Source organism: Salmo salar, chromosome 23 (assembly GCF_965601325.2).
Source record: "Salmo salar chromosome 23, fSalSal1, whole genome shotgun sequence".
NCBI lineage: Eukaryota > Metazoa > Chordata > Actinopteri > Salmoniformes > Salmonidae > Salmo > Salmo salar.
In genome coordinates this window covers 27,029,128-27,041,768 of record NC_138313.1, presented here as the reverse complement: position 1 = coordinate 27,041,768, position 12,641 = coordinate 27,029,128, and the positions used below count along the sequence as shown (strand labels likewise).

The window sequence follows — 12,641 nt, the reverse complement described above, 5'->3', positions numbered from 1 at the left end:
AACCTCCATCCCAGTCTCAAATCTCTGGAAGATTGAAACAGGTTTCCCTCAAGAATGTCCCTGTATTTAGCGCCATCCATCATTCCTTCAATTCCATCATTCCTTCAATTCTTCAATTCATTCCTTCAATTCAATTCAGTTTCCCAGTCACTGCCGATGAAAAACATCCCCACAGCATGATGCTGCCACCACCATGCTTCACTGTGGGGATCGTGTTCTCGGGGTGATGAGAGGTGTTGGGTTTGCACCAGACATAGCGTTATCCTTGATGGCTGAAAAGCTCAATTTTAGTCTCATCTGACCAGGGTACCTTCTTCATATTCTTCTTCTTCACCAAACGTGTTTGCTTATTTTTTTCTTTAAGTAATGGCTTTTTTCTGGCCACTCTTTTGTAAAGCCCAGCTCTGTGGAGTGTACGGCTTAAAGTGGTCCTACAGACAGATACTCCAATCTCCGCTGTGGAGCTTTGCAGCTCCTTCAGGGTTATCTTTGGTCTCTCTTTTGCCCTTCTGATTAATGCCCTCCTTGCCTGGTCCGTGAGTTTTGGTGGGCGGCCCTCTCTTGGCAGGTTTGTTGTGGTGCCATATTCTTTCAATTTTTTAATAATGGATTTAATGGTGCTCAGTGGGATGTTCAAAGTTTCTGATCTTTTTTTATAACCCAACCCTGATCTGTACTTCTCCACAACTTTGTCCCTGACCTGTTTGGAGAGCTCCTTGGTCTTCATGGTGCCGCTTGCTTGGTGGTGCCCCTTGCTTAGTGGTGTTGCAGACTCTGGGGCCTTTCAGAACAGGTGTATTAATACTGAGATCATGTGACAGATCATGTGACACTTAGATTGCACACAGGTGGACTTCATTTAACTAATTATGTGACTTCTGAAGGTAATTGGTTGCATCAGATCTTATTTAGGGGCTTCATAGCAAAGGGGGTGAATACATATGCACGCACATCTTTTCCGTTTTTTTGTTGTTGAATTTTTTTAAACAATTTGGACTATTTTGTGTATGTCCATTACATGAAATCCAAATAAAAATCCATTTAATTTACAGGTTGTAATGCAACAATATAGGAAAAATGCCAAGGGGGTGAATACTTTTGCAAGGCACTGTAAAGGTGTGTAGTAATTTAACCTTTTGTTTTTTAATAATTATTTCTCGCTGATATAAAAGATATGTTCCTTATGTTTCCAAAACCGTACCTACCGCAAGCGATGGGTGTTGACGTTCAGAACGAGCATCGGGGCTCTTAACAAAACTCCACCGGCCAGAAGATACCTTTATGAATACATGCTAAAGGTAGTTAGGGTCTAGGAATGGGCTAGCTATTATTACCATGTATTAATGTAATTGCCGTGTCCTAAAAAAATTCCAGTGGTACTCGCGAATAACCGCGAATAGCCATCACGCACTCATGAATGGGTGCGTTTTTAAACCATGATGTTTACTCTGTTTGTAACGGTTTCCTGATCTATCAATATTGGGATATGAGAAATAAATCTGGCATTGTTGGAAAGCTCCGATTTTCCTGTATTCAAATGTAGCCATGTCATTATGACAACCATATAAATACACTTGAAGTCGGAAGTTTACATAGACTTAGGTTGGAGTCATTAAAACTCGTTTTTCAACCACTCCACAAATTTCTTGTTAACAAACTATCGTTTTGGCAAGTCGGTTAGGACATCTACTTTGTGCATGACACAAGTCATTTTTCCAACAATTGTTTACAGACAGATTATTTCAATTATAACTCACTGTATCACAATTCCAGTGGGTCAGAAGTTTACATACACTAAGTTAACTGTACCTTTAAACAGCTTGGAAAATTCCAGAAAATGATGCCATGGCTTTAGAAGCTTCTGATAAGCTAATTGACATCATTTGAGTCAATTGGAGGTGTACCTGTGGATGTATTTCAAGGCCTACCTTCAAACTCAGTGCCTCTTTGCTTGACATCATGGGAAAATTCAAAATAAATCAGCCAAGACCTCAGAAAAAGAATCGTAGACCTCCACAAGTCTGGTTCATCCTTGGGAGCAATTTCCAAACGCCTGAAGGTACCACGTTCATCTGTACAAACAATAGTACGCAAGTCTAAACACCATGGGACCACGCAGCCGTCATACCGCTCAGGAAGGAGACGCGTTCTGTCTCCTAGAGATGAACGTACTTTGGTGCGAAAAGTGCAAATCAATCCCAGAACAACAGCAAAGGACCTTGTGAAGATGCTCGAGGAAACAGGTACAAAAGTATAATAATCCACAGTAAAACGAGTCCTATATCGACATAACCTGAAAAGCCGCTCAGCAAGGAAGACGCCACTGCTCCAAAACCGCCATAAAAAAGCCAGACTACGGTTTGCAACTGCACATTGGGACAAAGATCGTACTTTTTGGAGAAATGTCCTCGTCTGATGAAACAAAAATAGAACTGTTTGGCCATAATGACCATTGTTGTGTTTAGAGGAAAAGGGGGGATTCCTGTAAGCCGAAGAACACCATCCCAACCGTGAAGGACGGGGGTGGCAGCATCATGTTGTGTGGGTGCTTTGCTGCAGGAGGGACTGATGCACTTCACAAAATAGATGGCATCATGAGGGAGGAACATTTTGTGGATATTTTGAAGAAAAATCTCAAGACATCAGTCAGGAAGTTAAAGCTTGGTCGCAAATGGGTCTTCCAAATGGACAATGACCCCAAGCATTCTTCCAAAGTTGTGGCAAAATGGCTTAAGGACAACAAAGTCAAGGTATTGGAGTGGCCATGACAAATCCCTGACCTCAATCCCATAGAAAATGTGTGGGCAGATCTGAAAAAGTGTGTGCGAGCAAGGAGGCCTACAAACCTAACTCAGTTACACCAGCTCTGTCAGGAGGAATGGGCCAAAATTCACCCAACCTTTTCTGGGAAGCTTGTGGAAGGCTACCCGAAACGTTTGACCAAAGTTAAACAATTTAAAGGCAATGCTACCAAATACTAATTCAGTGCATGTTAACTTCTGACCCATTGGGAATGTGATGAAAGAAATAAAAGCTGAAATAAATCATTTTCTCTACTATTATTCTGACATTTCACATTCTTAAAATAAAGTGGTGATCCTAACTGACCTAAGACAGGGAATTTTTACTAGGATTAAATGTCAGGAATTGTGAAAAATTGAGTTTAAATGTATTTGGCTAAGGTGTATGTAAACTTTCGACTTCAACTGTATTCATGTTAGTCAATAGATCTCACTTACCCTGACCACTGAAATATTTTAGCAGGATCATAAATAAATAAACATGTTTTAGCTACCTTGCATTCATTTCGCTTCACCCGCAATAACATCTGCTAAATATGTGTATGTGACCAATAAAATTATTTGGATTTGAAGTATAGCCATTATATACCTGATTCACTGAATAAGGGAATTTGTTTTTTTTAAATCAAATGTAGGTTGTAGGGCTAATGTTCTAATGTTGGACTATAGCATATAATATTTACATCCAAGAGAGCTATTGGGTGTGTACTACATACTTTTGTTCCAGCCTTCTCTAACAATCCAGATTTTACAAATCAACTGCTCAACAGGACCTTGAAGCTGACTCAGGTGTGTTTGAGAGGGCTGGATCAAAAGCCTGCACCCAGTAGCCTAGCTCTCCAGATGGAGAGTTGACTGCATGTTTTTACAGTAACAGAGCTGTATATTTTGCTCAAATGTTTTTGTGCTTATTTCTGAAGGGGAACATTAGCAAGTGTGTTGCGCTCGCAGACCTCAAAATTGGTCTTAAATTGCATTCCAAGTTGCAATAAAACGACTTAAAAACTCCTAAATGTAACTTTCTGTTTCATACAGATACCCTGCTATCCCTCTTGATCGTGCGTACTCCTGTAGCAGGCATAAAAATAAAAAATAAATGGATAAGTAGGTACGCAATGGATTATGGTCATTGTAGGTAATAACCACGTTTTCTGGCAAAAGTGGTGATGGGAAGCAAGGCTATTTTTGCTGACTCAGATCTTTTCGACTCGTTCAGTCAAAACAACAAATATTTTGACGAATTTCGTTCATTTGAGTCAGTAATGCACAGAGCACACAGGACCACTGACCGGCGAATGACGAACTGAAAACTCGAAAGAGTCATGATTCTACGAGTCTCTCGTTCACCATAGGTGGCTTATTGGAGCTGTCATTTGCGACTGAGACTTGTAAACGTGTGCTTTAAACAATTTACATTTGCTGATTGTTAGGTATACAAATAACATTTGAAATGCGGTCTTGGCGTTTGAATGACTCTTGGCGGAATGCATTGCTTGACTGCCCTGAGGGCAGGGGCGAAAATCTGATATCAACTTTGGAGGGGACAATTACATTACATTTTCTCAAGAGCAATTCCTGAGCGGGACACCAAAAGTAGTGCTGTAACACATAGCCTACGTTTAATATGGTAAATGTATATTGAGGAACCAAAGAAATAAGGTGTTTGCCGTACTCCTAACTACCGGTACCCAAAACTACACAACTAATCACAACAGCAATACCATTGCCTTTAACAAATCTTAGTTCAGTCACCAGTTTAAGTTGAGAGTGGGGGTATCCATGGCATTTTCCAATTATGTTCCTATTTTACAAGTCAAAAAATTTGAGAACCTTTCATAATGTTGCCAAACAAAGACTCAACAAACTTACCTGAGACTCCCTGTCTCTGCCAGTCTGTCCCTGCATATCTGTCCCCAACTCTGCTGTCTGTGTGCCATCTGTTGCCTGCTCTGCCTAATGACATCATTGTGAAACATTTCCATTAGAATTTCATTTCTTTCTTATGAACATTTTATCAACTAGTCTTTGAGATGTTAGGCTACTAGGATTCTTACTTTGCGTTTTGGTGTACTGAAAAATACTCTGATGTCCGTCTTTTTATCTGCCATTTTTCTGCCATTTGTCTACCTGGTTGGCTACACACACACAGTATGTAGGTTATTTACAGTAGGAGATGGGCTTCTATCATCTTATCTTCTATCATTCTATATGGGCTTCGATCTAAAAGGTAGCTAGCAAATGTGAAACGGATTGCAGTGACAAGAGTTGACAGCTGTATGAGTTCACCATTTACACAACATATTCTGCAACCTTTTGTAATTTTAATCGTTTGTTTCATATTGGCTGGCTTCTAACAATAGCTGAATTTGCAAAGCTAGCGAGCATCAATTCAGTGGTGTTTGCTATAATCTTTGCTACCCGGGTTAAATAAAGGTGAAATAAAATATGTAAATAAAAGTTCCCTTGCGACAATTTAGCTTTTGCAACGAGACCATTAAATATATTTAAAACAATGGTAGAAGAGAGTGTAGTTCTGTTCAGTTTATCGCTAACCTTATCACAGGGACTTTGAAGCACTAATTTACATGCATGCTGATCTTGGAATAAATTGACGATAGCAAAGATTCCATCTTTGACGACGCCACATAAATGGAATAGGTACTAGCTAGCTTAATAGTTAATATTTGCGCGCTAGCTCTGCATATTCAGCTAGTGTGTGTGCGCGATTGACTGGATTAACCTCACGTCAGTTACGTGCATTGAGTGCCTTTCAGACAGTAGATACGACCTCTACGTTACCTCGCAAGCTAAGGAACTGGCAGTGGATCAAACCATTGTGAGGCAAAGGGTGGGGGGGCCGCAATCTTTTGAAACTTAAAAACGAGCTATTAAGTGTCTATAATGAGCACAATTGCTTTCATTGCGTATTATTAATATTATTTAAATTACATAGTTATGTTTCAGTGATATATTGGGGGGGACAAATCATATTTTCCCAGGATGGGGGGGTCGTGTCCCCCCCGTCCCCCCCGGGATTTCCGCCCCTGCCTGAGGGTGATAAACACAGTCGTTCGCAAACTGCAGCCACCCAAACGATTCAAGTTTGTTGTTCTTCTCTTTGCTCATGATCTATTTTCCTGCGCGCATATGACAGACAGTTGGTGGTCGGAGCATATCTGTGGAGGCGCGTGTATTAATCCTGCTGTAGGGCTCATTTCAACCAGCACTATCAGGTCAAACTAACGACTAAAGTGAATGAGTCACTCAGAAAAACAAATCATGACTCTCGAGTCAGTAAAAATAGTTGTTCAAAAAGAACTACACATCACTATGACCTATGTAGAATATTGGCCTGTTGTGAACTACAACTCCCTACTACATCACACATTTCGGGCATGATATGATTTATCTATAGAGAAACTGCAATAAAAAAGTATATATATAATTCAAATGTAGGCCGTCATTGTAAATAAGAATTTGTTCCTAACTGACTTGCCCTGTTAAAATAAAGGTTACAAATAATTTAACCAATGTTGGTCCCAAAATGTTTTTATGGAAGATAACCAAATGTTCAGCTAATTGCTCAGCACTACCCCATAGTAATTTGCGAACAGTTCCTAAGCATATCCAGCAGACGTCTGGGTAAGTCAAGGCTAGACACCAGGCATTATTATAATTGAATGCAGTCTGGCTCGATGTAGGCTATAATGAAATCTTTAGGGAAGGTTGTTTTCAGCAGTGTTGGGTCTTATTAGCAGTCATGTAACCCAGCCATTCACTTCACACGTGACTCCAGATTGCAGCATCATAATCTCTCAATCCTCCTAGCCGGATGTTGGGATGAAACAAGCAATTACTGAATCTTGCTGGATAGACAGCGTTATCTCCCTCTTTTCATGTTGTGTTCAATGTGTGAGTTTTACATAAGAGACTCCTCTTCTCCGCAGAGAGCTGTGGCAAGCAGCTTCCCTCTTCTGAAAGGGGTCATCGACCCCCTTAATTTCACTGCTCCAGGATGACTTAACTCTATTCCAGGGAGAAAAACCGAAGCACAACACAGTCTCTGTTAAAAGCTGTCACTATATCTAAAATATTTGTATGTATCCTCAAATATCGACTCTAGAGACAATATTTTACCTGTGGCTTTTCCTGGCAAAGCTCAGACATTAAAGCCTCTTTTAGTCTCTTCAACCTGCATACATATATGCCACCTTTGTTTGTACACACATCTAATCAGGCATCATTTCTTCCTACTTAGGTAAAGTATGTGAGTCTTGACTTTCTCACGCCTCATGTTATGTCATGACTTGATCCATGCAGAGCAGATAGGAGGCCCTCTGGACAGTGTAGACAGTGACATAATCTACTGTTATTCTGTGAGGGATTACTCTAATTTTAGCAATCAAAAGAACAGCTATTCAGGCATTCCTGTGAAATCCAGAGGCTGTGTGTGCAACTGAGCGGTAAAGTAACCATTGAACCCACTGCACCTAATGTAACACCCCTGTCCTCACTGACAGTGGGCAACATGAGACGGTGCTAGGCCACTACCATCGCGTTGACCAGGTGGCCTAGTTGTGAATCAGGATTGAGGAGGTCTATTCCAACAGCATCTGTCTGCCTTTGCCTATGAATAGGATGTGTGGTGGGCTGCAGAGTGCAGACCGAGGCTGAGGGGACAGTGGAGGATATGTGTCAGAGCTGGGCTCGAGGAGTCCAGTCCAGGAATGTGGTAGTGGGAACGGGACTGGGGTGCAGTGAGGCTGGGTGACGCCAAGGCGAGGTGGGGAGAATGTGGGCCATGCTCCAGATCCACTCAGGTTCCTCCCTGCCCTGCTGTCTCGCTCTCTCAGGAGGGAAATTAACATTGTTCTGACCCTGGTAATGGGCTTGCTGAGGGCTGCATTTACATGTCTAAAGAACTTAATACTCCCCTTCCGCTTCCCCCGTAATGGAGAGGAGTGTTTACCTCTAGCTGGACTTCCTGCAGGGCTGTTGAGAGTTCTATCTTGGGCATACTGCAGCCATGACACTGTTGCTCACTCAGTTGTTTTCCATATTTTTCCTCCTGCAGAGAAACTTGCTGAAGCACAGAGGCGTTTCGCCACCCTGCAGAATGAGCTGCAATCGTCTCTGGATGCGCAGCGTGAGAGCAATGCCCCAGGCCTCCGCAAACGCAAGACAGTGTTCCACCTGTCCCAGGAGGAACGCTGCAAACACCGTAACATCAAGGACCTGCAGCTGGCCTTCTCCGAGTTCTACCTCAGCCTCATCCTGCTGCAGAACTACCAAGTAAGTACCCTTAAACGTAAACCCTACACACTAACCCTAGATCAGGGGTAGACGACTAGATTCAGCCACGGGTTGATTTTTGTTGGAGCTTCGGGGGATTGTAAATAACTATAATACTTTGTACACTGCAAATTGACCACAACTAAGCCCAAAAAGAGATTGTATTTAAAAAGAACAATCATTTCATTCCTTGATTACATTGAGACATAATCACATAATGTATGTCTATTTTTTTATTAGTAGGAATACTTGGGAACAGATTTCCTAAATAAATAAATATCTGAATTCCTGTTGATGGAAAGTATTTTGGACCAAAAACAAAAATTCTCCAAAAACTTTGGGGGGGGTCAAAAAAAATGACTTGCGGGCCGTTTATGGCCCGCGGGCTGCCTGTTGCAAACACCTACCATAGATACTACCTCTGCCTCATCCTGCTACAGAACTACCAAGTTAGTACCCTTAACCCTAAACCTTGCACTCTACCCCTAGATACTAGCTCCGCCTCATCCTGCTGCATAACTACCAAGTGAGACCCAGTCAGCCTGTCTCCACACCCTCTCTTTCTGTTTGATGCTGCTATAAGCATAACATGTCTTTCTACAGCTCAATCTCTCTCTATCCATCTCTATCCATCTCTCTTTATTGGTGTCAATTTCATTCTCTGTTTCTCTCTTGATCTCAGCAAAATAACCTTTCAGTCATTGTCTCCTGTTGATGTTTCTCTGCAGCTCTTGCTCAATTCATTTCCCTAACCCTAACCCCAGGATTGGTCTTTCTCCCAGAATCTGAACTTCACAGGTTTCCGTAAAATCCTGAAGAAGCATGATAAGATCCTGGAGACTCCCCGCGGGGCTGACTGGCGTGTGGCCCATGTGGAGGTGGCCCCTTTCTACACCTGTAAGAAGATCACCCAGCTCATCTCTGAGACAGAGGTACGTATGGAACCGAAGCCCATGGCTGTGGAGGTCTAGGCATTGTTGAGGTTAACTATTTTCCAACTATGTTTACTCTGTCAGCTATTTTAGCTAGGTACAATCATGAAATTATGATTGGCCAAATTTCGCATTCTAGCGTTGTCTGATCCTGGTCTTTGACTCTCATTGAATATGTTGTGTTGCATTCTAACCATTTCATGACGGTTAGAATGCAACCAACCATGCTATTTTGTTATTTCTTTGCCGTTGTTTGTAACTTGTTTGTACATAATGTTGCTGCTACCGTCTCTTATGACCGAAAAGAGCTTCTGGACATCAGAACTGCAATTACTCACCTCAGATTAGATGAAGAGTTGGTCTTCAATGAGTCGGACAGGAGGGATATACTACAGACACCTGACCAGGCCCAGATCCTCGTCATTCGCTGGAGAAGGAAACTGAGATTTCGCGGAAAAAGGTCAGGGTGCCTTGTGAGGATCAGGAAACGAGTGGCTAATCTGCCTTTGCCTTCCGTCCTGCTAACTAACGTATATCCTACCAACGGGACATTAAAAACAGTAATATCTTATGTTTCACTGAGTCGTGGCTGAGCGACAACATTAAGAACATACAGCTGGCAGGTTATACACTCTATCGGCAGGATAGAACAGCAGCCACTGGTAAGACACGGGGCGGGGGCCTATGCATATATACGTAAACAACAGCTGGTGCACGATATTTAAGGAAGTCTCAAGGTTTTGCTCACCTGAGGTAGAGAATCTCATGATAATCTGTAGACCACACAATCTACCTAGAGAGTTTTCATCTGTATTTTTCGTAGCTGTCTACATACCAACACAGACCGATGCTGGCACTAAAACCGCACTCAATGATCTGTATACCACCATAAGCAAACAGGAAAACGCTCATCCAGAGGCAGCGCTCCTAGTGGCCGGGGACTTTACTGCAGGGAAACTTAAATCAGTTTTACCTAATTTCTATCCGCATGTTAAATGTGCAACCAGAGGGAAAAAAATTCTAGACCACCTTTACTCCACACACAGAGACGCGTACAAAACTCTCCCCCGCACTCCTTTTTGCAAACCTGACCATAATTCTGTCCTCCTGATTCCTGCTTACAAGCAAAAATGTAAGCAGGAAGCACCAGTGACTCGGGCCAATAAAAAAGTGGTCAGATGAAGCATGATGCTAAACTACAGGACTGTTTTGCTAGCACAGACTGGAATATGTTCCGGGTTCTTCCGATGGCATTGAGGAGTACACCGCATCAGTCACTGGCTTTATCAGTAAGTGCATCGAGGACGTCGTCCCCACAGTGACTGTACGTACATACCCCAACCAGAAGCCATCGATTACAGGCAACATTCGTACTGAGAGCTGCCACTTTCAAGGAGTGGGACTCTAACCTGGAAGCTTATAAGAAATCCCACTATGCCCAAGCATCAAACAGGCAAAGCGCCAATACAGGACTAAGATCGAATCGTACTACACCGGATCCGACGCTCGTCGGATGTGGCAGGGCTTGCAAACTATTACAGACTACAAAGGGAAGCACAGCTGAGAGCTGCCCAGTGACACGAGCGTACCAGACGAGCTCAATAACTTCTATGCTCGCTTCAAGGCAAGTAACACTGAAACATGCGTGAGAGCATCAGCTGTTCTGGACGACTGTGTGATCACGCTCTCTGCAGCCGATGTGAGTAAGACCTTTAAACAGGTCAACATTCACTAGGCCGCAGGGCCAGACGGATTACCAGGACGTGTACTCCGAGCATGCACTGACCAACTGGCAAGTGTCTTCACTGACATTTTCAACCTCTCCCTGTCTGAGTCTGTAATGCCAACATGTTTTAAGCAGACCACCATAGTCCCTGTGCCCAAGAACACTAAGGTAACCTGCCTAAATGACTACCAACCCGTAGCACTCACGTCTGTAGGCATGAAATGCTTTGAAAGGCTGGTCATGGCTTACATAAACACCATTATCCCAGTAACCTTAGGCCCACTCCAATTTGCATACTGCACCAACAGATCCACAGATGATGCAATCTCTATTGCACTCCACACTGCCCTTTCACACCTGGACAAAAGGAACACCTATGTGAGAATGCTATTCATTGACTACAGCTCAGCGTTCAACACCACAGTGCCCTCAAAGCTCATCACTAAGCTAAGGATCCTGGGACTAAACAGCTCCCTCTGCTACTGGATCCTAGACTTCCTGACGGGTCGCCCCCAGGTGGTAAGGGTAAGTAACAACACATCTGCCACGCTGATCCTCAACACGGGGGCCCCTCAGGGGTGCGTGCTCAGTCCCCTCCTGTACTCCCTGTTCACTTGACTGCACAGCCAAGCACGACTCCAACACCATCATTAAGTTTGCTGATGACACAACAGTGGTAGGCCTGATCACCGACAAAATGAGACAGCCTATAGGGAGGAGGTCAGAGACCTGAACGTGTGGTGCAAGGACAACAAACTCTCCCTCAACGTGATCAAGACAAAGGAGATGATTGTGGACTACAGGAAAAGGAGGACCGAGCACGCCCCCATTTTTATCAACAGGGCTGTAGTGGAGCAGGTTGAGAGCTTCAAGTTCCTTGGTGTACACATCACCAACAAACTAACATGGTCCAAGCACACCAAGACAGTCGTGAAGAGGGCATAACAAAACCTATTCCCCCTCAGGAGACTGACAAGATTTGGCATGTGTCCTCATATCCTCAAAAGATTTTACAGCTGCACCATCGAGAGCATCCTGACGGGTTGCATCACAGCCTGGTATGGCAACTGCTCAGCCTCCGACCGCAAGGCACTACAGAGGGTAGTGCGTACGGCCCAGTTCATCACCGGGGCCAAGCTTCCTGCCATCCAGGACCTCTATACCAGGCGGTGTCAGAGGCAGGCCCTAAAAATGGTCAAAAGACTCCAGCCACCCTAGTCATAGACTGTTCTCTCTGCTACCACACGGCAAGCGGTACCGGAGTGCCAAGTCTAGGTCCAAGAGGCTTCTACCCCCAAGCCATCAGACTCCAGAACAGCTAATCAAATGGATACCCAGACTATATGCATTGCCCCATCTTACATTTCACTGTAAGGTCTTCTGCGCCTGTTGTATTCGGCGCGTGACAAATTAAATTTGAGTAATAGACCTCCCTTTGACATGTCTTTGTTGTGTGTTTGTCAGGCTCTGGTGACCACAGAGCTGGAGGGAGGGGACCGTCAGAAAGCCATGAAGAGGCTGAGAGTGCCTCCATTGGGGGCAGCACAGGTGAGAGTGACTGCACCATAGATTTATTAGAATGGGAAAGGGAAAGGGGGATACCAAGTCAGTATAGTATGTATTTTAGTTAGTGGACCATTAACCAATCACTTTTAGATCTTTCCCGCCATAATTCCAGCTCGTGTCAGCATCTCATCAACATTAACGTTGTATGACAGTTCGACACACTTCCCACTCTTCATCTCGTTCCTGCTGTGTGTGTGTGTGTGTGTGTGTGTGTGTGTGTGTGTGTGTGAAACACACACTCTATTTATCCCCACAGTATTGATCCTGTAAGAGGCTCTCCAAACTAGGCCGGACAAATGACTTTTTCCACAGGGGATGAGAAAA

General features: G+C 43.5%; 1 protein-coding gene across 2 annotated transcripts in view; it reads left to right on the top strand.

The window, feature by feature from the left end:
- LOC106584313 (solute carrier family 53 member 1) overlaps positions 1-12,641 on the top strand; it is a 103,420-nt gene that overhangs the window by 75,114 nt on the left and 15,665 nt on the right. For both annotated transcript variants that reach the window (XM_082968006.1, XM_014169421.3), the window contains exons 4-6: positions 7,876-8,093; positions 8,876-9,025; positions 12,216-12,299. In XM_082968006.1, coding sequence (XP_082824132.1) covers positions 7,876-8,093; positions 8,876-9,025; positions 12,216-12,299 — 452 coding nt within the window. The remainder of the gene's footprint in view (positions 1-7,875; positions 8,094-8,875; positions 9,026-12,215; positions 12,300-12,641) is intronic.